The sequence below is a fragment of the Bos javanicus genome, chromosome 6 (genome assembly GCF_032452875.1).
Source record: "Bos javanicus breed banteng chromosome 6, ARS-OSU_banteng_1.0, whole genome shotgun sequence".
NCBI lineage: Eukaryota > Metazoa > Chordata > Mammalia > Artiodactyla > Bovidae > Bos > Bos javanicus.
The window spans coordinates 102363344-102388168 of NC_083873.1; the positions used below are offsets into that span (position 1 = coordinate 102363344).

At 42.3% G+C, this 24825-nt stretch overlaps 2 protein-coding genes across 10 annotated transcripts in view; one reads left to right on the plus strand and one right to left on the minus strand.

Moving 5' to 3' along the window:
• The window catches only part of AFF1 (ALF transcription elongation factor 1), a 194913-nt gene extending 186788 nt beyond the window's left edge, over positions 1-8125 (plus strand). For all 8 annotated transcript variants that reach the window (XM_061420742.1, XM_061420741.1, XM_061420745.1 and 5 more), the window contains 2 exons: positions 2225-2448; positions 4649-8125. In XM_061420742.1, coding sequence (XP_061276726.1) covers positions 2225-2448; positions 4649-4770 — 346 coding nt within the window. In that variant the 3' untranslated portion in view covers positions 4771-8125. The remainder of the gene's footprint in view (positions 1-2224; positions 2449-4648) is intronic.
• Positions 8126-9860: 1735 nt separating this feature from the next.
• Positions 9861-24825, minus strand: part of KLHL8 (kelch like family member 8) — a 69323-nt gene continuing 54358 nt past the window's right edge. Inside the window, exons 10-11 of one of the 2 annotated variants that reach the window (XR_009737107.1) lie at positions 17426-17730; positions 9861-10033 (exon numbers count right to left, since the gene is read on the minus strand). Coding sequence is in view for 1 of the 2 variants with exons in the window: in XM_061420756.1 (XP_061276740.1) it covers positions 10021-10033 (13 nt within the window). In the remaining variant the exon portion in view is untranslated. The remainder of the gene's footprint in view (positions 10034-17425; positions 17731-24825) is intronic. The other variant, XM_061420756.1, reaches the window with a different exon arrangement.

The window sequence follows — 24825 nt, forward strand, 5'->3', positions numbered from 1 at the left end:
TAAAGAGATAATTGTAAAAGAATACAAGGTCCATGTTTCAGACCTCTGAGGATGTTTAGATATGCCCAGTGATGCAACAGGCAAAGCCAGCGGAACCAGAGACAAAGTCCTTTATCCTTCTAGACCTGACCTTCAGGGGTCCCTGACCTTCAGGATCTAACGCCTGATGATCTGAGGTGGAGCTGATGTAATAGTAATAGAAATAAAATGCACAATAAACAATGTGCATGAATCATCCTGAAACCATCCCGCCCGCACGCACTCCCCCGCGAAGTCCGTGGAAAAATTGTCTTCCTCAAAACTGGTCCCTGGTGCCGAAAAGGCTGGGGACCGCTGTTCTGTACAGCATGCCGTCTGGGCATTTCACTAAACGAGAAGTGTGCAGAACCAGTTGCCTGCCACCTTTTCAGGATCTGTAACAGATACAAAGAAAGAAAACAATTCAGGCTAAATTCCTTCCCCCACTTTGCGAACTGCTCGTCTATCCCGTGAACTGTCGAAAAGCAGAGTCCTTGTGCAGGTGTTTCTGAGATGAAGATATAGAATTTCCTGCCCTTTAGTTTCTTGACTAGTATTTTTTTTTTTTTTTAATTTGGTCATCCTCCTTGAAAAGCTCCCAGTTCTGATGGGTTTTGCTATTTTAAGAGCATCACCTAGAAGCCTGCCCCATTTCCAGCAGGTTGAAAAGAGGAGATTCCCACGTGGCTTCTCTTAAAAAAAAGACAGTCCTGATTGAGAACGAATTTCTTTACCTCTGAAAATGGCTCCCACCTCTGAGGTATTCGTCTCAAATAATAGGTTGTCAGTCACTTTGTTTTTTAAAGTTTTTATTTTCTATTGGAGTGCAGCCGATTAACAGTGTTGTGGTAGTTTCGGGTGGACAGCAAAGGGATTCAGCCGTACATACACACGTGTCCATTCTGCCCCAGACCCCCTCGCATCCAGGCTGCCACACAGCATTGGGCGGAGCTCCCTGTGCCGCTCAGCAGGCCCTTGGTCGTCCGTTTCCAGTAGAGCAGAGTGTACATCCATCCCGAGCTCCCTAACTCTCCCTTCCCGCCCTCCGTCCCCCAGCCGCCGTACGTTTGTTCTCTGAGTCTCTGTTTTGTCCCTAGGTTTATTTGTATCGTTTCTTTTTAGACTCCACACGGTAGGGATATCCTATGCTGTTTCTTGCTCTGTATCAGTCACGTGATTTAGATCACTCCTTCCCCAGGCATCTGTGAGCACCTTCCTTGTACCAGACCTTGTTGTAGGTGCAGGAAAGCCTCAGTAAACAAAGCAGACAGGAATTGCTGCCCTGGGGGGGCTCCTACTCTAGTCCTTCAAAGCATGCATTCTGCCTGGGACACTTAGGACCCCCGAGGACCCACAGAGCCCGAGGGCGGCTGTTGCCACGCCGCCAGGGCACAGCCGCTGGCCCGTCTTTCCGTTCCTGTGCCTCAGTCCTCAGGCCTGAGTGACTGCACTTGCTCTCCCGTTTGATCCATGTCAGTGTGCACTTTCGGGTGTGGTGGATGGTCCCGAGGAGAGCAGAGGGCGTGCTGTGAGTCCCTCCTCGGGGACTGTCCCCTGTTCAGCCAGTCACACGTTCCGCAGCTGTTTACCCAGAGCACCCGCTGTGCTAAGTGCTGGACATGCAGAGACGAGTCAGACACGGTCCCTGTCTTCACGGTGCTCGTGAGGCAGGAGAAGGAATAGAAGAGTAAGAGGAGACGTGACAAATGCAAGGAGACAAGGCCAGGCGACAGGAAGGAAGCTGCGACGTGTCCCCAGGGTCTGGGAGAGCGCCAGGTGCAGAGTCGGAGCTCAGGGATGTTTCTTGAGTGGACGAAAGAAGGAATATATCAGAGATGAGGCCCATCTTCTCAGGGGAAGTGTTGTCTTCCCAGGAGAAGCTGCAGTAGAGGGTGGGGAGAGAAGAGATTCCAGGCCATGGGCGTAGCAGATGCAGAGGGCCCAGGAATACCCGGAATACGGATCCGCCCACCCAGTTCTGTGTCCAGGGAAGGCCACCTTCCCCAGTTCCTTCTTCCGTTTGGAGGGTCCTATGCCACTGTGTTTTAGGAAATACATTTCCAGCACCCCGAACGGGAAGGGCACCTCTGACCTCATAGAAGTGACTGGCATCTTGTCGGGTACACAGAGACCGGGTGACTGGGATTGCGGTTCCAGAAGCAGGAGTTCAGGTGATTAACCAGTCCTCTTTCCTCCCGCTTCCCAGAAGCACAGGCACACCGTCCCCCCTCTCTCCGATCCCTTCTCCGGCCAGCTCCATAGGGTCCCAGTCAAGCGCTGGCAGCGTGGGGAGTGGGGCGCTGCCCGCCACCATCAGCACCCCGGTCACCATCCAGAACATGACATCCTCCTACGTCAGCATCACTTCCCACGTCCTTACCGCCTTTGACCTGTGGGAACAGGCTGAGGTCCTTACCAGGAAGAACAAAGGTAAGTGGTTCTGTGGTGGTGGTTACCGGGCCATGGGGATTGGGCGGGGGATAACATTGCGTGTTCCCTTCGGTGTTTTGCCCTTTTTGTTGTTATTTTAAATTATAGGTGATTTACAATGTTGTATTAATTTCTACTGTAGAGCAAAGTGATCCGGTTACCCATATATATTTTCTTTTATTCTTTCCCATTATGGCTTATCGCAGCTTGCAGAACATAGTTCCCTGTGCTCTAGAGTAGGACCTGGTTGTGTATCCATTCTGTGCGATACGTAATGGTTTGTGTCTGCTGCTGCTGCTGCTGCTAAGTCACCTCAGTCGTGTCCGACTCTGTGCGACCCCATAGACGGCAGCCCACCCGGCTCCGCTGTCCCTGGGATTCTCCAGCAAGAGCACTGGAGCGGGCTGCCGTTTCCGTCTCCGTGCACGCGTGCATGGTTTGCGTCTGCTGACTCCAAAGCCCGACTCCACCCTCCCTCCCCTCCCCTCCCCCTTGGCGACCGTAAGCCTGCTCTCTGTGCCTGTGAGTCTGGTTCTGTCTCATAGGTGAGTTCATCTGGCATATTTTAGATTCCACGTCAAGTGATGGCATGTGGTGTTTGTCTTTCTCTGGCTGACTTACTCACTCAGTGTGATAATCTCTAGGTGCACCCATGTTGCTGGATGGCATTATTTCATTCTTTTTTATGGCTGCATAGTGGTCCATTGTAAATATATACCACATCTTTATCCACTCATCTGTGGGGGGACATTTAGTTTCTTTCCATATTTTGGCTCTTGTGAATGTCTAGGTGCATATCTTTTTTTTTTTTTTTAAAGAAAAATATTTATTTTTAACTGATTGATGATTGCTTTACAGTATTGGTTTGATTTCTGTCGTGCATCATCATGAACTGACCATCTGGGTGCATATATCTTTTTGAGTTAGAGTTTTGTCCAGATACATGCTCAAGGGTGTGGAGTTGCTAGATCATATGGAAATTCTGTTTTTAGCTTTTTGAGGAACCTCCATACCGTTTGCCACAGTGACTGCCCCAACACAGTCCCACCATCTGTTCAGTGTTTTGAAGAAGAGGAAGTTGTAGCTATTTACTCTTCTCACATTTTCTCCATTCTGTCACAGTTCTTCCTTGAGATGGATTTCTGTGACTTGATCTTGGCAAAATTAAATTAGAAGTGGCTTCTGCACCATGCCCCTTTGGAAGTTTTGGTATCACTGGTGGTGGTTTAGTTGCTAAATCATGTCCGACCCTTGCAACCCCATGGACTAGGGTCTCTGCCTGGCTGTTCTGTCCATGGGATTTTTCCAGGCAAGAATACTAGAATGGGTTGCCCTTTCCTTCTCCAGGGGATCTTCCTGACTTGGGAATTGAACCCAGGGGCTTCTGTACTGCAGGCAGATTCTTTACCAGCTGAGCTACGAGGGAAGCATTTGGTGTCATTATTTCCCCCTGACCTGAAGTGCTAGCAAAAGGGCAAATCGAGTGCAGAAGGAAAGGCATCAGCTCTCGGCAGGAACAGCGCGTTTGACGCGGGAAGTGGCGTCACCTGCAATACTGAGTTTATTGTTTGTTTCCAGTGTATGTTAGGAAAGATGGTTAGCAACGATATAGGAAACTACAGCTTAGTGAACAGTCTTGACTCTTGTTTAAGAAGAAGGCCCTTGGAGAAATCCAAGGTTTAGGAGATGATCGATCATCCTATCAGAGGAACTGTTTGGTGGCTGTGACCATTAAGTAAAAGCATATCTGAAAATGCCAGATGAAAGCCTGGACTTACTCTTGCCTGGCTGTAGAGAAGCAGTCAGCCAGCTGGCTGTGGCCATTGAATTTCCTCACAGCCTCTTGAAACTTCATTTTCTTTCTTAGCAAACTAATGAGGCTTTTTTTTTTTTTTTTTTTTTAAACATGTTGGATATTTTCATTTGTTTTCATTCATGCATCCACTGATCCCAAAAGTATGGTGTGCCAGGCATTATAGAGTCAGTGCTGCAACAAACGTAGTTCCTACTGCAGAGATGTGGAGAATTAGCAAACCGTTCCAGTAGATTGTGATTTAAAAATTTTTTTTTGCTGTGCTAGAGGAAGTACAGAGTACTGTGGGGATCACGTTTCTGGAACCCTGACTTCTTTGACTTTGTATGTTTTTATTTTTGCCTGTCCGAGTGTGTTTACGTGGTTTTGGGTTTGCTTTGTTCGCAGAATTCTTTGCTCAGCTCAGCACAAGTGTGTGCGCGCTGGCCCTCAACAGCAGTTTGATGGATCTGGTGCATTATACAAGACAGGGTTTCCAGCGGCTAAAGCAAGTAACCAAGACACCTTAACGGAGGCCCAGGTGGATTCGATGCCTTGGGCACTATTTTGCACATTGGAAGCCTCAAAACAGTCCAGACATTTGTCTCCTTAGAACACCAAGCTCGAGAGAAGCACCACGAGACGGCCAGGACGTTTGCTCACTGAAACTCGAGGACTATGGAATCGTTGGTTGGACAGGATGGTTTTGCAGAAGCAGAGAGGAAGGAGGCTGGCCTGAGAGATGCTCTTGCCTTTCCTAACTAAAGGATGGAAGTGCAATGTAGCCTGAGTGGGCGTATTCTTGGTCTAGAAACATTTCCATATTTTTTTTAACCAGCAGGATGCGAATGAAATGAGGAGAAGCAGTTTCAACTCTGAAATCAAATTCACATCATCTCAGTAGCCACATTAGTTCATTCCCAGAAGGAAATTTTTTTTTTTTAAACAAGTGAGTTGTGGTATAGGGTTTTGTGGGTAATTTGTTTTTTTAAGTTGTGGGGGGAGTATTTGTTTAATAAATTCTAATGGTCATCTATAAAACATGAGTTGTGGAGGACTCTGCTATACCTCCTTTCTGCCAGTGAACAGTGGCTCTGATGATACCAGGTATTGTCCTAATATACAAAGTCGGAAGCACCCCCTGTTGCCTGGACACTGCGGGTGCAGCCCGGCTCTGAGTTCTCCGCTCCTGTGCTGGAAGGCGGCCCTGAGGGAGCTACAGCATCTGCATCTCTGCCCGCATCTCCGCCTCCATCACCCCCCGCATCTCCACGTGCCGCGTGCTGCAGAGGGCCTGGTGCCGCCGTTCCCACCCCCTGCTCCAGCGAAAGGCAGTCACATTGACTGTATTCTGCATTTTCTCCTTTGGGGAAGAAGGGAACCAGCACTTACCCGTGACCAGAGGGTTGAAATGCTTCTTAATTTTTGTGAAGTAGAGCTGGACTTTGAGGTGCTGCTCTGTGGCCTAGTTATGTGGACACTTACGTTGTCTAACCGACTCAGAGTTTTGTCAGCGAACAAAGAAAAAGGAAATCTACTTCTTAGAAAGGCTATATTTTTCTGCTACGAATTACTTTATATTTATAGCAAAACTAGACTTTGAGAGCCCTTGATTGTCTTTGTCTAGGCGAAATTAACTCCCTGAGAGGCTGTGGAGATTTGGGGTAGTTAATTAGACTTTAAAAAAAATAATAATAATAAAGTCACCGCATGCCTTCACTCCAGAGTGCACACTGTCAACTGGATTTGATTAGATTGAAGAGGATCTGTGGCCTTCCTGCAAGTTGTTTTTGTCAGATTCTATACATTAAGCCACGTTTATTTTGAATGACCTAAAAGTGGGGGAAAAAAAGAACAACAAAAATAAGAAACCCCAGAAATTCCCACATATCCATAAGCACAGATTTTTTTTCATTGAAACTTTGAGGGTTGTTATTGGAAGCATTATTATGAATGTAGTATTTTTAGAAGCTAATTCTTTTTATCCCTTTTAGAAGTAGAATTTGCACATGTATTACAATTGAGGAGTGTTACCGCTACAATTGGTTTTTCTTCCTTCCTTCATCCCATTCCACTCCCCTGCGTGTTGTTTCCTCGCAAGCGTGTTGGACTTGTCATATTTATTTATTAGTGAAGAAAGGCGTGCCATCTTTATTTATAATGAAGAGGTCTGAAGTCCATACGATGAATGTAAGAACTTTCTTGGTCATTTGATAACTATGTAAAAGGGATGTACAGAGGACGGGAGTGATGCTTATTTTTCGCAATATAAATTGTTTGTGTGAAGCTGTTCCTTCCATGTCGTTTATTATCCAGCCTGTTCTTCGGTTATGGCCAGCTTAGGTTAGAGTGAGAGAATTACAGCAGCAGTAATAACTGATGCATGATCCTGATGGACCCACGTCATCTATTGCTGCTGTAAGGCAGAGCCATTGTCCTTTTTGAACTACTCATTTAAAAAGCAGCCTGTTACATGAACAGTAATTGCCTGGAAGGTCGTGTGCTTGCATCACTGAGTGTCCATCTCTGTGTAGGAGACGAGACACCAGAGTCAGGCTTCTGTGGTTACTAAACACCTTCTTTCCCGTCTTACTCCCTTGGTCATTCCCGGCCCCTTCACCTCATCACTCCCCAGGACAAGCCACCTGTCAGTATAGAAGGGTGTGTTCCTAAAGACAGGCTCTGCTCTATGCAGACCACTCTGAGTGTGTGTCTCATCAGGAGCCGAGTGCCCCTGAACTGAAGACATTTCCAATCAATTTCCCAGCCATTTCTAGAAGAGGCGATTGCTTTTTCAGCAGCCTTATTCTGTGTGTGTCTTTTCCACCCTGACCTTTATATGAAGATTTTATTTGTCCCTTGCAGAGATCAGTTTGTACTATTTTGATCATGGAGTATTTCTGATTCTTAACTGCAACATGCATTGTACCCAGAAGAATTCTTAATGGCAACTTTTAAAATAGAGTATGTAAAAGGGTAATGGCTGATAAATCCTTAATGTTCATAATGTCTTTTCACTGTTACAGTTGTATATAGAAACCTAAAGGATTTTTAAGTCATATGCACTTTTTCAATGCATGCTTAATTTCCCAAAGGCAAAATTTGTACTGCAGTAGATAATTGAAGGGACTAGATTATAAAATTAAGCCTTTGAATATGTGAAGTTCTCATAACAACCATAATAGTACACACTTCACAGTGAGGCAAATGCAAAACATCTTGCGTGGAAAATGGAGTGTAAAAATTTTGCCTTTGGCACTACAGTTTCGTGTGTGTATGTGTGTGTGTGTGTGTGTGTGTGTGTGTGGCTGTCAGTCTTTACTAGGAAATGGAAGAACACTGTTTTACTTATAAAACGTTCAATGTTTCTGTCCTTCCTGGAGATAATTAAAATGTGAATCACTGAATTTAAGGTTTTAGCCAGACTGAGGGCCCTGATAAACAATGAAAGACATTTCCCTGAAATTTACCAAATTACACTGGGTTAAGAATGTGAAAACGTTGGCCATGTGCCATCTATGGTAGACGATGGGAGGGTCCACCTGGCATGGTATCAGGCGTAGAGCTACTGCAGGATGACTTATCTGATGCTGCGATTTAACCTCAATACTGAATGGAAAAAGCATCTTTAACAAAAGGACCTTTATTTTACAGTCTGTTTTGACCAAAATGTTTAGCTATTTCCCCAAGACACACTGGACCACATTTATCTTCCTCATTCTGTGTCCTTTAATTCCAAATCTTGGGATGTTTAGAAGCTAAGAAACTACCCTTCTGGCTAAAAACTTGCCTTAATTGGTACCTCAAATATTAATTTCAGTAGGATGAAGACCTTACTATTTTGTGATCCCTGTTCAATAATTTTTAGAAGCAAAAAAACACAAACCATTGTGCCCTCCAAAATGAACAGAACTCTTTACCGCTAATATATGAAAGGAAATGTGTGTGTGGACGTGCATACAGAGAGTAAGAGGCTGGCTGAATTGGATATATTTATTGTGCCTTTGTTGACCGAACCGAATTTTGGAAAAATGCTATATTCATTTTGCCATAGCTTTAAGAGACATCAGGTGGCACTCGTACCTTTTTCTCTTCTGTTCTCATAAAGTTGGAGGTGTATTTGTGCATCTTTTATGTAAATGAATCAAATTAGGCTCTGATTCCTTACCTCCCACCAGAGTCTACTTTTTGCTCAAGGATTTATTTTCCCAGACACTACACAAAACCTGTGAAAAACGTTGTCGCTCCATCTATTACACTCTTTGCTGCCGATCAGCAGTATTTAAATGTTGCTGGAATATCTGGCTGCCTTTCAGAAACACAAGCATAGATATGCTCATTGTGGTGGGGGCGGGCGGCAGGGCGGGCGGCAGGGCGAGCGCGGTACTTGGGCCCTTTTTCTCTTTCTCTGGTGAGTTGCCTCTTTTGTTTTTGGTTCTACTTAGAATTTGTGGATTTTTTTCCCCGCTATAGTTTTCTTTTGTCATTTTGTTGGTGGGAGGAGGTGGAGTGGCAGAGTGGTATAGGGGATTTTCCAACAAACGTGACAAGCGGTATTTTTACCATATGAACTTCAACTACTCAATCCCCTGTGTCAGTCACCGAAAATCTGGGAATGAATTGTGACCACTGGCCATGTTCATTAGTTCTTATTTATGAGGAGTTGACAAGCACCGTCTACCACGTCTCTTAGGGTGGCTGTAAATTTCCCACTGTCCCAGGGAAAGACATTATATTCTGTTCCGTGGTGTGCTGGATAGCAACAGGTACTGTGATGGGTTGAGAAGTTGCCTGTATTTCTCTGCCCAAGAGGACAGGCAGGAAACTTAGAGCCCCCTGGAGCCAAGATATTATTACTCTGTCGGCCTGAAAGGACAAGGGAGTAAGACCACTGAGGGTGGCCACGCTGTGCTGGTCAGACCAGGCAGTGGCTGACCTAAGCAAGGTAACTTGCTTTGCTCAAAAGTAGATGTTGAAGCGATGCTTAATACAGGCAGTATTACCTTCTGTTAATTAACTTTTGTTTAATGACAGAAGGCAGGATCCGCCTTTTGTTCAGGCCATTGACATGTATTGTTAAGACGGCACACCCCCTCCTCAGATATCAAGTGTACACTGTTCGTGTTGGTGTGTGTGTGTATACACGTGTGTCCCAAATTGTGTGTGTGTTTCTTCTGAATGTGATCATGTTTTGGATGATACCTGAGCAGGGTTGCCTTTTTTTTTTTAATTTATTACCATTATATATTATATTATATATTTTTTGCTTTCTTGTAACTTTAGAGGAAAGTCAAATCTTGGTATTATTAAAATTGTGTAAAAAAGAATAAATCGTCCAGTCGATCAATGAAGATCGCTGGTCTATCTCTAAAATAATATGAACTTTTCTTTAATTATTGTGTAATAAGGTGCCAGCTATCTAGTCCACACAGTGATTCTGTACGTAGATAGGGAAGCAGTGACATGCCCCGTGGGAAGTTGTGCAACACAGAGAAAAGGAGGACTCTGTGTGTTTTATCTACTTCAGCAATGGAACTGCGACCTGGGGCTTTTGTGAATAAAATTTAGCTGCCTTGTATAGTCCTTTGAAAGAGACATACGTGATCTGTGAGAATTATAGTTTTGTTTTGTTTTTTTTTTTTAGAAGAAAAATTTGCAAAAGATCTTTCCAAAGATAATGTGCCACAGATCTTTTGTTTGTTGTTCTCTGTAATGAGGATTCATTGCTGTTTAAAAAAACGTGTAATTGACTTGTTCGTCTTCAGATTCTTTACTTTTCATTAGAGGATCGAGCTGTAAAAAAAAAAAAAAAAAATTAATAAAAATTTAGAGAAATCATTGGCGTGGAATGCATACTTTCACTTTGCCTGTAATTGTAAAGGAATTCCCAAACTTGCTGTAGGTAGTTGCCACTCACAGCCCAGGAGAGTCTCATGTGGAGTAACTTGCCCATACGCACAGATCTCCTTCACAAACGAGCCTGAGAGCACCGGAGTCAGGTCTCTTATCCTAACATCAGCTGCCAGGTGCAAGTGACCAGATTGGCCTGTGTAGTTTGCAGGGTGTGGGTGGACCTATTTGTAGAATGTTGATATTGGAAAGACTCTTAAGGCGATCTGGTGTCCCTTCCCTTTGCCACTCCAAAAGGAATACTACTCTGCATGCTGAAATATGACTGCTAATTCAGCTCCTGGCTCTCTGGTCTGCTGTGTGACCACGGGCAAGTTAGTTAACCTGTCTGGGCTTTTCTCATCAACGTGAACCGATTTGGTATCTACTTAGTAAGGTAGGAGCACGTTAGATGGTGTACTGAGTGCTTAGTCTAGTGCTTCTGCCTTAAACACTCAGACTGGTGGCTTTTTTAAATGTCCTCCTTCCCTTCTCTGTACCACAGTATTCCCACAGGTGACCTTTCAGTCTGTGACTGAACACCGATAAAGACCTTACTACCCACATCTCCTACTTTGATATTTTGTTCTTCCTTACGTTAGGCTGACCTCTACTTTTATCAGTCCTCGTGAAAAAAACAGGGACCTACCTACCCTTGGCAAGCTTACAGTAGAGTTGACAGCCAGCAATGACGGTGGTAAGTGTGCAGTGACAAGTGGGGGAAAAGGGGGTGATGTAGCCCTGATTAAGAGAAGCTCAGACAAGAGCAAGAACTAGGCCTTAAAACATGGGTCTTAATTTTCACAAAGCCTTGCCATGTCATAGCTTGTCTCTTACGAATTTTCCGTAGTTGTTCATTGTATGTTCGTGGCCAGTTTATGTAATACCAACTACCCTGCTAAACACTGAGATTATCTCTAACTTGGAGTTAGTATAAAGGATGCTTCCACAGCCATCCCTGAAGCAAGCTAGTTGGGCAGATTCAACAGTATTTCCCCATATTTTATGTAAAATAGGTGCATGTATATTTCACCCCTAAAAACATCAGCGTGCATTTCCGAATGCAACGTCGTACATCTTGAATTCTTTTTTCCCTACGTGTCCTCCTATTAGTGTTGCTAACTTCAAGTCTGTGGTGAGGATACAGTCGTCAAAACTCAGGCTTTTCCCTGTGCCAACCATGCTTCACTTAGAGCTTTTAGCATACATTGATAATCTGATCCTTTACTAACCACGGCCATTATGTTTGGAAAACATGAAAAGGAAAAAGTGACCCAGTTTGATCGGTGGGAAATCTGATACCTTCATTTACATCGTTTTTCGTTACAAATGAAGTTGCCATTTGTAGTGCAGAGATTACGGGGTTACCGATACTCTAGACCCAGTTCAAGAGCCTAGCTGGATAGATACGGATAAGTTTTCATTTAAGTCATATGGAATGAGTTCACCACTAGGAAGGGTTTCATTAATGAAGGAAGAGGATGCTGAGCAGTTTAAAAAACAAAAAAAGGAACAAATTATTCCTCCAGGATATTCATCTTTTTCCTTTTGATTTATTATATATATTCAGGATGTTAACCTCTTACTATGTTGTTAATACTTCTCTCCAAATTATCTTTTGCCCTGCGGTTTTTATAGCATTTTTAAACAAAGTTTCTTGAGTCTTAAGTAGGCCAACTGATACCAACGTCTTTGCAGTTTCTGCTTTTGGTATCTCAAGGTACGTAAGGACAGTTTGCCAGACACTGGAAGACAAGTTTACTACTCGTGATCACCGGCAGCAACTCGAAGGTAAGACACAAAACCCCTCTGTGTGTCCTTTGGTCTTTTCATACGTATTTAGGCACTTTTGGAGCCTCAGTTATTTAAATGAGTATTTGTTCACTATTTGCCATGATTGTCGGAAATGTGAACTGTCACAGTCCAGGCCGCTTTAAATTAGGACCCCTAAGTGGTGGTCAAAACTCTTCAATCCATTTTAAACAGCTCTGAAGGCCTGCGGGTCTTTACCCAAATATAATCAGAGGTTTATCTGCTGTTCTGGCTGTGATTAGATAACTGTACCTATCTAGCGTGTTTTGTCTTAGGCTTCTTTCAGTGTTTGTGGTTTCTCCTCAGACCATGCTCAGCTGAAAGCCAAAACTCTAGCAAGACATCTAGGCTCTGATAATAAAGACCTGTGCCCTTTGGACAGACTAGAGGGTGGGCCTTGAATACTTTGTAAACACAGTTCTATTATAGCTTGAAAAGACCATGTGCCTGCTTCAGATAAGTGCTTTATATCACCCTTCTCTACTTCTGGGGCCCAGCCCCAAAATCTCTAGGAGACAGAAACAATTATGGGTTTGTATCTCTCCACTGCTAAATATTCCTGTAAATTATCACCTGTGCCCCAGCCCCGCCACTCATACATTTCTACGTATCTGCACACTGCTGTTGGAAGACCAATTGTACTCAGTTGCATGGGCTTTAGGAAAAGGTCTTTAGTTAACTATTCAACTCCCTGCTTTCTCATCTTTGTTCTGTAGCCTCTGAAGAGAGTCCTCCTCCTGCAGGTAGGACTTGGTACACAAGGTCACAACTGAGTACTTACAAGCATCTCAAGGGAATAAGTGACTGGGCGGAGTGGTTTTGCAGCTCTCCGAAGCCTACATATCTATAAGTATCATTTTTGGAATTTTTACATTTATTTTTGGCTGCGCTGGGTTTTTGTTGCTGTGTGAGGGCTTTTCTGTAGTTGCGGCGACCGGGGGCTACTCTCTGGCTGTGTACGCAGGCTTCTCACTGCAGTGGCTTCTCATTGCCGAGCACAGGCTCCAGGCACGAAGGCTGCAGTAGCTGGGCGCTAGGGAACAGGCTCAGTAGTTGCGGTGCACAGGCTTACGTTCCTTCCCGCACGTGGGGTCTTCCAGACCAGGGATCGAATCCGTGTCCCCTGCATTGGCCGGCAGATTCTTTACCACTGAGCCACCAAGGAAGCCCCATTTTGTAAGTTTTTAAAAGATTGTTTTCAAACTGATTTGCAAATAGTCAGATGACACAGAACCACAGAGGAAAAAACGTCTAAAAGCAAATCAACTTCATCCCTTCCTCCCCAGAGTAAACCACCATCAAGTCTGATGCATCTCCTTCCAGGACCTTTGGGCACTTAAAACATTATTTTTAAACACAAATTTAGATGAACTATATTCAGACTTTTCCCCACTTTATGTCGTCTATGTTAACCATTTTGGCTGTAAAATATTGTGCAAGTAAAGATAAACCATTTACTTAAACATTATCCCTTTATGCACACACGCCACCTCGGTGTGTTCGTCATTCACTCGTGACTCGTTGTGATCCCATGGACGGTAACCCACCAGGCTCCTCTGTCCATGGAATTCGCCAAGCAAGAATGCTGGAGTGGGTAGCCATTCCCTTCTCCAGGGGATCTTCCCGACCCAGGGATCGAACCCGAGTCTCCTGCATCGCAGGCAGATGCTTTATCATCTGAGCCACCAGGGAAGCCCTTACAAGTGTTACTACAGGATAAATTTCTGGAAGGGGGAATGTCTGGGTCAAAAGACGAATTAAAGAATTTGTTACCAAACCACTTACCCCAAAAACTCTTATACCAATGTGGATGAGCTTACGTTCTTGCCCACTTCGATTGCAAAGTAAAAGTCTTTACTACCTCAATTTGCATTCTCTGACATCTGAAATTAACCATTTTGCCACAAACTCATTTGGCCAGTGGCATTTGATTCTGTGGAGTGTGTAGTCCTATATTTAGCTCATTTCTGTGAGATTATCTTTTCCTTCTCATTTGTAAATTAATCATTTGTAAATTAAGAAACTTGGACTAGGTTTTTGATTACATGACTCTTCCCAAATCTGTTCTGTTGCCTGTACCTCGGGAGACATCACAGGCCGCTTAACAGCATTTCCCATCGTTTCTAACACTGAAGGCCAGGGCCAATGCCTGAGTGACTGAGACTCCATTCACATCACTGACATGGGTCCTTAGGGTTTGAAGCTCTTCATCTTTTTGGTCCAAGCAAATGCCATTCATCCTGGACGGAACTGGAAGCTGTAAAATACTGGTGAAGTTTTGAAGCCCACTGGAGGTACAGGATGAGTTTCACTATAGGTTTCTCTGTGGCCCACATGGATCTAGTCTAAAATCTCACTGTGATATGTCACTCCTGTGCCTTACTTGACTAGTCCTATTTCCTTCCTTCACTGGGTCTTCTTTGTTGCACAGAACAACAACTTTGCCTAGTTGTGGCGAGTGGGATATACTCTCTAGTTGTACGTGGGCTTCTCACTGTGGTGGCTTCTCGAACATTGGCTCGAGGTGAGCAGGCTTCAGAAATTGCAGAGGTGGCCCACGGGCTTAGTTGCTCCTCAGCATGTGGGATCTTCCTGGCCCAGGGATTGAGCCTGTGTCTTGTTGCAGTGGAAGTGTGGCATCTTAGCCACTGGGCCACCAGGGAAGCCACTCTTTGGATTTTAAATAAAGGTGAAAGACAAGGGAAGACTAATCTTTCATCCCTGTGAGGTTTTTCTCCCACCCATTCAGAATGCACGTTGGCATAAAGCGTACGTCAGAGTGCCCAGCTTCTGAACCACATGTCGCTTCTTCATGCGGGTGACAGGTAACTTCAAATCAAGTATTTTTCCATTCAAACATCTATTGTCCTGGCCCTCAGTGGCACTCGCTAACCTAGATGCTATTTTAAAGCCAACCACTGTGGCTACACTGATCAGATTATTTCAAGCTGGACAGCATGGCATAAGCCAGCTTATCTGTTAGGCAGAGGACAACAGCCCTCTTATGCCTGTGTATTGGTCCTGAATTCCCCACAGCAAAGCAGAGCCACCTTGCCTTTTTTCCCTTCATTCACTACATCCATGATACCTTCCCATCCCCTTTGCACAACAGACCTGGACAGTGAAACATGGTCAGAACGTGTGTTAAACCTTGTGTGCCGTGTACTTTCCGTAGTCGTTTTTTGGCTGTGTTGGGTTCTTTGTTGCTGACCCCGGGCTTTCTCTGGTTACACAGCGAGAGGGGGCTTCTCGCTAGTTGCAATGAGCAGGCTTCTCATTACAGTGGCTTCTCTCGTTACAGGCTCTGGAGCATGTGGGCTCAGTAGCTGTGGTGCACAGGCAGAGCTGCTCTGGGATATTCCAGGATCAGGGATCAAACCCGTATCCCCTGGGTTGGAAGGTGGATTCTTTACCACTAGTCCAGCAGAGAAGCCCCGTGGTGTATATTTTTAAAAACCTTTCAAATTAGTCATTTCATTATCGTGCTTTACAGATGATAAGATTTAGGCTCATCTGTCCATGGTCAAACAGCTAGTAATAGATGAAACTCAGGTTATGATATAGATCTTGATTGAAGTTAGAAACTTTGCTTAGAAGGAACTGAAGGAAATGACTTTTATAAGCTTTTAAAATGTCATCCACAACCAGTATCCTAACAGTTAACATTTAATTATTTTTGAATTTTGCTAGAGACAATAAGGAAAACTGGATTGTGAGCAGGAATTAGGTTTTATAAAGCAGGAAGTCCTGAGAATCTTGCCGTCATAGAAACTTAAGGAGCACGACAGGAGGGACCCTGTCTGATGTTGTTATACGTGTTGTCCTGTGGGTTTTCACCATTTACCAGAACTAGTCAAGACAGCAGTATACTTCCAGTGACTGCTGAGATTGACAGGTTTTCTTCTTAATAAAGAGAAATAGGGACTGGTACTCCAATGGTTAGGACTCTGCCCTTTCACAGCCAGGGAACTAAGATCTCTGGTTCTTAATTTAAGTGGTACAGCCAAATTTAAAAAAATAAGAGTAATAAATAAATAAGAGTATAAATAGATAGAGTATAAATAAATTAGAGTAAATAAAAGTAAACTTTGATGTGATAAACCCTTAAAGAAATTAGCATAAAACTTTTAAAGTCATGAACAATGTAAAGTAACCTGTAAAGGTTAAAGTACCAGCAAATTTAAAATAGCTATAACAGGCAGCAGCATGAATTCCCCTTGGGTCCTCCAAGTTTCACAGTAAAGGGAGCAGATAAACCTTTAACTCAGAAACTGAAGACTTTGAGGGCTTTGAGTATCTTGGGCCCCAGCTGGACTCCGCTCACTTTCATCAGTGTCTATGCAAAACCACTATCACGATCTGTCTTGTCAAGTTACCTGAATGTCATGTACTATATTTATTTCCTCATCTGTAACAAAAAAAAGGGGGTTGAAATAAATGGTATCCTAAAGTCTACATAGTAAAAATATTAATAATCAAACATTTCCCTATTAAACATGAGTTAAAAGACCACTGTCCTTCAAGATCATCATCAGGGTGGGGGCGGATAAAGTGGGGTTCTACACACTTGATCACAAGTTTATAAAATCGTCTTTAAAATTGTAGAACTAGACAGGCAAGCATACACACAACCCTACTTTATGATAGTTTTTCTGGGAAGACTTAATACTCTTCACATAAATCACCAGACTTGGTTCCAAAACAAAGGCAGAGGATAAAAACTGTCCTCATAGAATAGTAGTATCTCCATAAGTTGTTTTGGCAGTGATGACATCAGATTAATAAAAATTTCCACATATGAATCCTTTGAAAGGTGACAATTCATTACCACATTTTAAAAGTTCTGATGCATGCTTAAAATTGTTTTAGTTCTCTAATATCAATTTCTCTCCTATCCAGTGTGTATCCTGAAGTCAAATAAACTGTGTATCACCTACCCTAAATCTTATACCCCCTTATCCACCCAACTGGTAACAATTTCATGTATTGTAGAGTAGAATTACTGTATAGTCAAGTGTCACAGGTGGATGGTCCGGCCTCTCCATTTGACTGAAGCAGTAAATCCGCCGCAGGCCGGCCCATCCATCATGCTTCTCCTGCTTTGTACTCAGGCGTGTGTGTATGTACATATACACACAGACACATAACATGATCATTTTAGAAACATGTCAAGAGAGCAAAATTCCTTGTTGGGTAAATGCACTGTGCTGAGGCCTAAGAGGTTAGGGAAATTTCAAATTTCACATACGTACTGGGTTGGCCAAAGAGTTCCTTCTACCCTGATTTCCTGAAGCTACATCTTTACTTCACAAATACACATTCCTTAATCCAGTGGCTGGCCAGGTTCCTTCCTGAGCTCAATTTCGTCACGATCTTTAATGTGCCTAGTGCTCTCATTGCTTGAGAGCCCAAGAGCCTGGGGCAGCTGAGACCCATTCTCCTCAAGTTTTACAGCTCTCTACAGGCATATTTACAAAGTGTTACCTGAAAATACCAGGAACCTCCAGACATTCCATTTGTGTGCAATTCATTAAAAAGAATTTACTTTCGTTCCACTGGTAAGAATTGTTTACTCCTCTGGCTGTCGTTTGAAAGGATGTGGTAAGTTTGAGTCAACAGAACTGTCTCTGGCCTTTTCTGCCCCATCTTCACAGGCATTAGCCACTCCGCAGGTGTAAACCTTTAGCCACAAGATGTTGAGTATGTAAAGTCGATGAGATCCGAAGCACAAAAACTTGGCTCGATTATAATGCACCTCCAGGGATTAAGTAAAAAGCCTCAGCCAGGTTCTGAAGATTATTAAAAAAGGTAATTAGGAAAACACTTTGGACCTGGGCCTCAAACTGCACTCTGAGCTAAACGATGCAGGCACAACCTGAAGTGCACGTTCAAGCTCCTTATTAATGCCCTTTCCCCAGGTGCAGTGTGAGGAATGCACCACTAGAGAGCAGCCACTTCCTTGGACCATAAAGAAGGCTGAGCGCATTGATGCTTTTGACTGGGGTGTTGGAGAAGACTCTCGAAAAACCCTTAAACTGTGAGATCAAATCAGTCAATCCTAAAGGAAATTAACCCTGAATATTCACTGCAAGGACTGAAGCTCCAGTACTTCGGCCACTTGATGTGAAGAACAGACTCACTGGAAAAGACCCTGATGCTGGGAAAAATTGAAGGCAGGAGGAGAAGGGAGCAACAGAGATGAGATGGCTGGATGGCATTACCAACTCAGTGGACAGGAGTTTGAGCAAACTCCAAGAAAAGTGAAAGACAGGGAAGCCTGGCATGCTGCAGTCCATGGGGTCTCAAAGAGTCGGACACAAATAAGTGACTGACCAACCAAAAACTATTTCCTTTAGGGAAAGAATGCTGTTAGATACACTGGTTTAATCACAATGAGATACCACTTCACACCTGGGAGAATGGCTGTAATCAAAGAGACAAAGTGTTGGAGAGGGTGATGAGAAAGCAGAAACCTCCTACTGTACTGATGGGAATATAATATAGTACAGCCCCTGTGGATAACCATAAAAACCAGCAATCCCACTTGTGTAGACTCACCCAAGATACATGAAAACATGTTCACATGGACATGTTTATGAACATTCATGGCAGCATTCTGCGTGATGGCCCCAAACTGGAAACTGATCAACTGGTAAATGGCTGAACAATGTAAGACAGACTGTTCAGTATTAAAACGACTACAGTACAGATGAAATGAACCTCAAAACATTATGCTAAGTGAAACAGGTACAAGATGCTATATTTAGAGTTTGATTTCACTTACATGATATACTCAGAAAAGGCAAGTTTATGGACCGAAACCACATTAGTGGTTGCCTTGAGTGAGAAGCAGGGAGGAAAAGAGGGAGGGAGTGAAGACTGACCCCAAGAGGGGCTCGTGAAAATTTGGGGAGCATGATGAAAGTGAACTAAATCTGGGTTATGGTGATGTTGGCTCGTGTGTGATAGTCAATTCAGTTGTGTCCACCTCTTGGCAACACCATGGACTGTAGGCCACCAGGCCCCTCTGTCCATGGAGATTCTCCAGGCAAGAACACTGGAGTGGGTTGCCATGCCCTCCTCCAGGGGATCTTCCCGACCCAGGGATCGAATCCACATCTCTCATGTCTCCTGCGTTGGCAGGCAGGTTCTTTACCACTCGTGCCACCTGGGAAGCCCTGATTGATACAACTCTATATTTACTAAACCACAGATTGTAAACCTAGTGGGTCAGTTTTTTTATCGTATGAATTACAATTCAATAAATCTGGCCCCTAAGAAAGCACATTGATTTAGTACTGCATTAAAATACATAATGAAGAAATGAAGCGAGGAGGAGGAACCTAGAGGATTGTGTTAGAATGTAGTACAAATAGCCACTGTGTCGTTCAGTCCTGAGCTCTGGTCTCCATACAGGAAAAAAGATAATTGTTTGCAGACGAATAGGGGGAAATCAGGGAATTTAGGTAGGTACTTTATTACTTTTGGCCAAAAGCCAAAGCAGAAACTTTTTTTTTTTTTTTTAAACAAAGGGAAGTTGCAAAGTCTCAGAACACAAATATTTTCTGAATCTACATCAGTATTTTGAAGGGATTTAGCACACTGCTGTTAGAAGGTACTGGTGTATATAATAAAATCACATACTTGAGACATTCAGGGCAGAGAAGCACAAATAGACACAGCTATACCAAAGAAACTTAGTTTATGAATTAAAAACTCCCCATCTAAATTTGAGAAAGAACTTTAGGCATGACAAATATATGGGACCAAAAAGTTTAAGGTCTACTAAGATACTCAACAGATAAGTTTCACAGAGGGATGTAGTACTATATGGGCTTCCCCGGTGGCTCAGCAGTAAAAGAATTCACCTGCAATGCAGGGGACTAGAGTTCAAGCTCTCGGTTCAATCCCTATGTCAGGGAGATCCTTTGGAGAAGGGAATGGCAACCCACTCCAGTATTCCTGCCTGGGAAATCCCCTGGACAGAAGAGCCTGGTGGGCTACTGTCCACAGGGGTCGTAAGAGTCGGAGACAACTTAGCAAGTAAACCACCAGCACTGGTAAAATTTCTGGCCACTTAATCCTCACCCTTCCAAAAGCATAAACCAGCCAGGGCAAGTAGGATAAAAATTTTTTAACCTGTGCATAATATCCTAATCAAAATAGGTTTTTCAGGAACCCCACAATTTAAGCAGGTATGAGACCTCTGCAATGTTAATAATGACTGAGAGGGTATGTATGTGTATGAGCAACCAGTACGTGAACCACAAGAGCCAAGGGCACTCACTGAGAGATTCGGAGGTCCAGCCCCAGAGCAGCACTGGATGGTGGAAGGTGCTTGCCTTCTCTGATAGCAACAGGACAAAGGATCTGAGGCAGGTCTGAACGGGCTGGGTTTTCTGGGCCTCATCAACTAACCAGTGAACGCTCAAAACTAACCAGTTAAAGTTCAAATCGATGATAAAGCCCCTGAAGTTAAGCGTTAGTTGCTCAGTTGTGTCCGACTCTTTGCGACCCCATGGACTGTAGCCCTCCAGGCTCCTCTGTCCATGGAGTTCTCCAGGCAAAAATACTGGAGTGGGTAGCCATTCCCTTCTCCAGGGGATCTTTGAGATCTAGGAATTGAACCCAAGTCACCTACATTGACTGTCTGAGCTACCAGGGAAGCCCCTCAGGGAAGGGTTGATAAAGCCCCTAGAACAGATTGAATCAAATACACGTCTGAAAATACACCACTTAGAAACAAAATTCAGGACTTCTCTGGTGGTCCAGTGGTTTAAGAATCCATCTGCCAAGGCAGGGAACATGGATTCAATCCCTGGTCAAGGAAGATCCCACATGTCATGGGGCAACTAAGTTCATGGGCCATAACTACTGAGCCTGTCTGTGCTCTGGAGCCCATGAGCCATAACCACTGAGCACGGCACTCTGCAACAAGAGAAGTCACAGGAATGAGAAGCCTGCACACAGCAACTAGAGAGCAGCCCCTGCTCAAGGCAACTAAAGCAAGCCCGAGCATGGCAAAGACCCAGTAGAGCCGAAAACAACAAAAAAAATTAAAAAACTATTCCTTTAAATTAGCATAGATGTAAATCAGAAAACCTCAACACACACACACACACACACACACACACACACACACACACACACACACACACACATCCTTGCTGAAAACTAGTCACAATGTGTAATGTCAACATACTTCCCTCCAGTGATAGGTCAAAGAACCAGAAGAAAAAAACAGCCATAAACAGACAACTGAGAACACAATCAGCTAATGTGATATAAAACACAAATACAGAAACTGCATTACTACAACATAAGGCTTTTCAAGAATTCACAACAATCATGACAGAACCAAAAGAAATTAAGAAAAAAATATTATTTGGAATTTTAAAATATACTTCTAAACTCAAAGATCAAAGCAAAACATGGAATGAACATTTATAAAATACTTAGAAGTGAACATTAGTGAAAACAGTACAAGTAAAACCAAGTGGGATCCAGCAAATGATATTTTAAAAAGTAAATCTTACTTAAAATGACTTACACATCCTAATGGGTTGTATAACCACTAAGATACTGAATTGATAATTAATTTTTCCTCAAAAAAAAAAAGAGGTCAAGGTGGTTTTATACATAAGTTCTATTACATGTTGAATAAATGGATTGTTTCAGTGTTAAATAATTCAGAGAATAGAAGAGAAAGAATACTTCACCCTGTGTGTCACTTAGCTCCTGGTTAAGACAAACTGACCACTGGAGTAGAATAGAAAGTCCCACACATTTACTTACACAGAAACTGGCCATGTAGGAAAAGTCCCCAAAGAAAGGATGTTACTAAACAGTATGAAGAAAACTGGTCATCACATAATAAAAAATACCCAATAGTAAAAATAAAATTTCTCTCACACATACACAAATCAATTCCAGGTGGATTAAAGACTACATATGAGAAACTTTATTAGAATAAATGATAGATTTCTTAAGACACAAAAAAGAACATGTAAATACATTAAAGTTAAGTTTTCTGTACCAAAATACAAAGTGAAGAGATAAGCCACAAACTGAGAGAAGATAATGTGCAATAAAAATAAATGGAAAAATTAGTATCCTATTATGAAGAACTCTAAGGTAAACAAGGAAAAAATGGAAAAAAGGAGCATTTCACAGAAGAAACCAGTCGACTAATAATCATGGAAACATGTTCAACTCAACAATCAAGAAAATGCAAACTAAAGCCATAATAAAATATCATCTTACACTTAACAGATTGGCAAATGAATCATGTCTTACAACAGCAAGTAAATAATAAATCATTTTCCAAAATGGTTGTGTAAACTGGCAAAACCATTTTGGAAAATAATTTCACTATTTTATAAAGCTGATCAAGCAAACGCTACTTCTGGATATGTACTCTAAAAAAACTTGCACACGCATGCATACCAAGAAACTGTATTCAAATATTCACTTCAGCACTGTAAAGCAAAAATACGGAAAATACCCAACAAATTTGAAAAGTGAACCTGCTGAATGAAAAGATCAAATTACTAAGACTACATAATGATACTATTCTTTATAAAGCTCGCCAACGTAAGAGTACACAACATGTAGCTTCCTTATTTGTATGAAAACAAAAAAGAGCAAAGAAGCGAATGACTCAGGATAGTACTTAGCTCTAGCGAGAACAGTTGGCTGGGAATTGGAATTGAGAAGGAACAAAAGGAATGTTGTTAATAATTACGGACTGAATGCACAGGCGTTTCATTACTGTGCTCAAAAACGCACATGTCACACATATGTTCCACTTACGTATGAAACATTAAATACAGAATACAGTCGGTGGTTACCAGAGGCAGTGTAGGGGGTGGGAGAAATAGGTAAAGGGGGTCAAAAGGCACCAATACAAATTCCAGATAGAAAAAAATAAGCCCGGGGACGTAACACATGGCGTGGTGACTGTAGTTAATAGTGCTGTGTGGCGTATCTGAAAGGAGCTGAGAGAACAGATCTTAAAACTTCTCATTTCAAGGAAAAAAACTATGATGATGGATTCTTGTGGTGACCATTTCACAATGTATACACATACTGAATCATTATATTGTACACATAAAACCTAAACCAATATAATAAATGGAAATAAGTGACCGAAAAATGAGTAGTGACCAGAAATAACTTTTATACTGCTAAGCAGCAGCTATGAAAAAGAAAATCCTTCCTTAAATATACATACTTTAGGTGGAACAGTAGAATTTTTCAGTCAGAGAAATATTGGTTAACCAATGACTAGTTGTAAATCTTGGACAAGTTTCTTCCTGTGTCTGAGTAACTCTCAATTGCAAAATTACTGTAAAGATTAAAATGTTATTATAAAGTGACTGATGCAGGCATTCCATTAAACAAACTATAGTTATTAATAAACAAATTGCAGTTATCAGTACGCCCCATGATTACTACCCAAATTTAAGAAATCCCTTATATAGTTCAAGTAGGCTGAATTTAGCCTCAACCAATAAAATAATGGAAAAATGACTTGTTAAAACAACAAAAACCACCAGAATTTCTATACCACAATAGAATTCCCAGAGTTCCCTTCAAAGAAACTATCCTACTGTTTTCATACCCATGACACATTTATACTTCTTCATCTCCCCACCTATTTCTCTCCTTTCCCCATCCACCTTCTCTGGCAACCACATGTTTGTTCTTGTATGACTGTGATGAGACTAATTCTCTTGGATGACTTACAAATGGATCTTCAGGTGGTTTCCAAGGAAGAGTTTCAGAAGAGTTTTTAGCAATGGCAAGACAGGCAGAAAACAAAGATTCACGAGGTTACTAACTGGAAGGACAACATCTTAATGCATAAAGAATCTTATTTCTAAATAGTATAAGTCTACAACTGCTGAAGAGAAAATTGCTCAGTCAGTTGCCTTTAACCTCTTTAAGGGTTAACAAAAATCTTCATATTTTCTGTTAAACATAAAGATCCTTTCTTCGGAGAAAAAAATATTTCAGCCAACCTACTAAATCAATTTTGTATTTGAAGGATGGAGAATAAACAATTATATCATTCTGAAAAGATTCTATGAAAGCAATCAAAGAAAAGTTACATACACTATACAGAAAGAATAATAGATACATAATACTCATATTCCTATTCATAATAGATACACGCAATATATTTTGAATCAATAAATAGCACTGATGTGAATCCAACTTTCTGATCTCTGTACTTGGTAATATATGAGAGTTTCACTATTTTGATTTGCTGGAATATTACTACACAAATTTATATATGGTTTTGAGAAAATATTATAGAGAAGTTCTTTTGCTACTTGTCACTCTACATAAAACACTTTAATCTTTTCATACCATTGTCAGGTCCTTCAAGGCTATACTTCTGATGGCCCGCACATAATGTAACAGTTAGCCATGTGTTGTTTACTTCACATTATTTCCCTTAGCAGTAGTTCATATTTTATGGTAGCGAGAGTAGCAACTTAGTAATGTTAGATGACTCCTGTATTGATAAAACTAGTGATGAAAACATAACACCTTCATGCTCCCAAGTGCTATACTCATGACAAAGGCAGAAATAAAAAAAAATTTTTTAATAACCTTAGAAAGAATAAAAGATCCACTCCCCCTCAAAATAAATATAACATTAGGCAACCATACCTAGACAAGTATTATAATACAGGAAGTCCATTAGACCTGGGAAGGAGCTGAAGCCAGGTTTTGAGCCTTATTCTCCATATGCAGCCAGTTATAGCCAGTCCAGTAAGTGCTACAGAGTGAACTGCGTTGGGGTTTGATTGAAATACGGTTACAGTTGTACAAGAGAACACCAATTCAGATCCAGCAATGACTTATGGACTTGC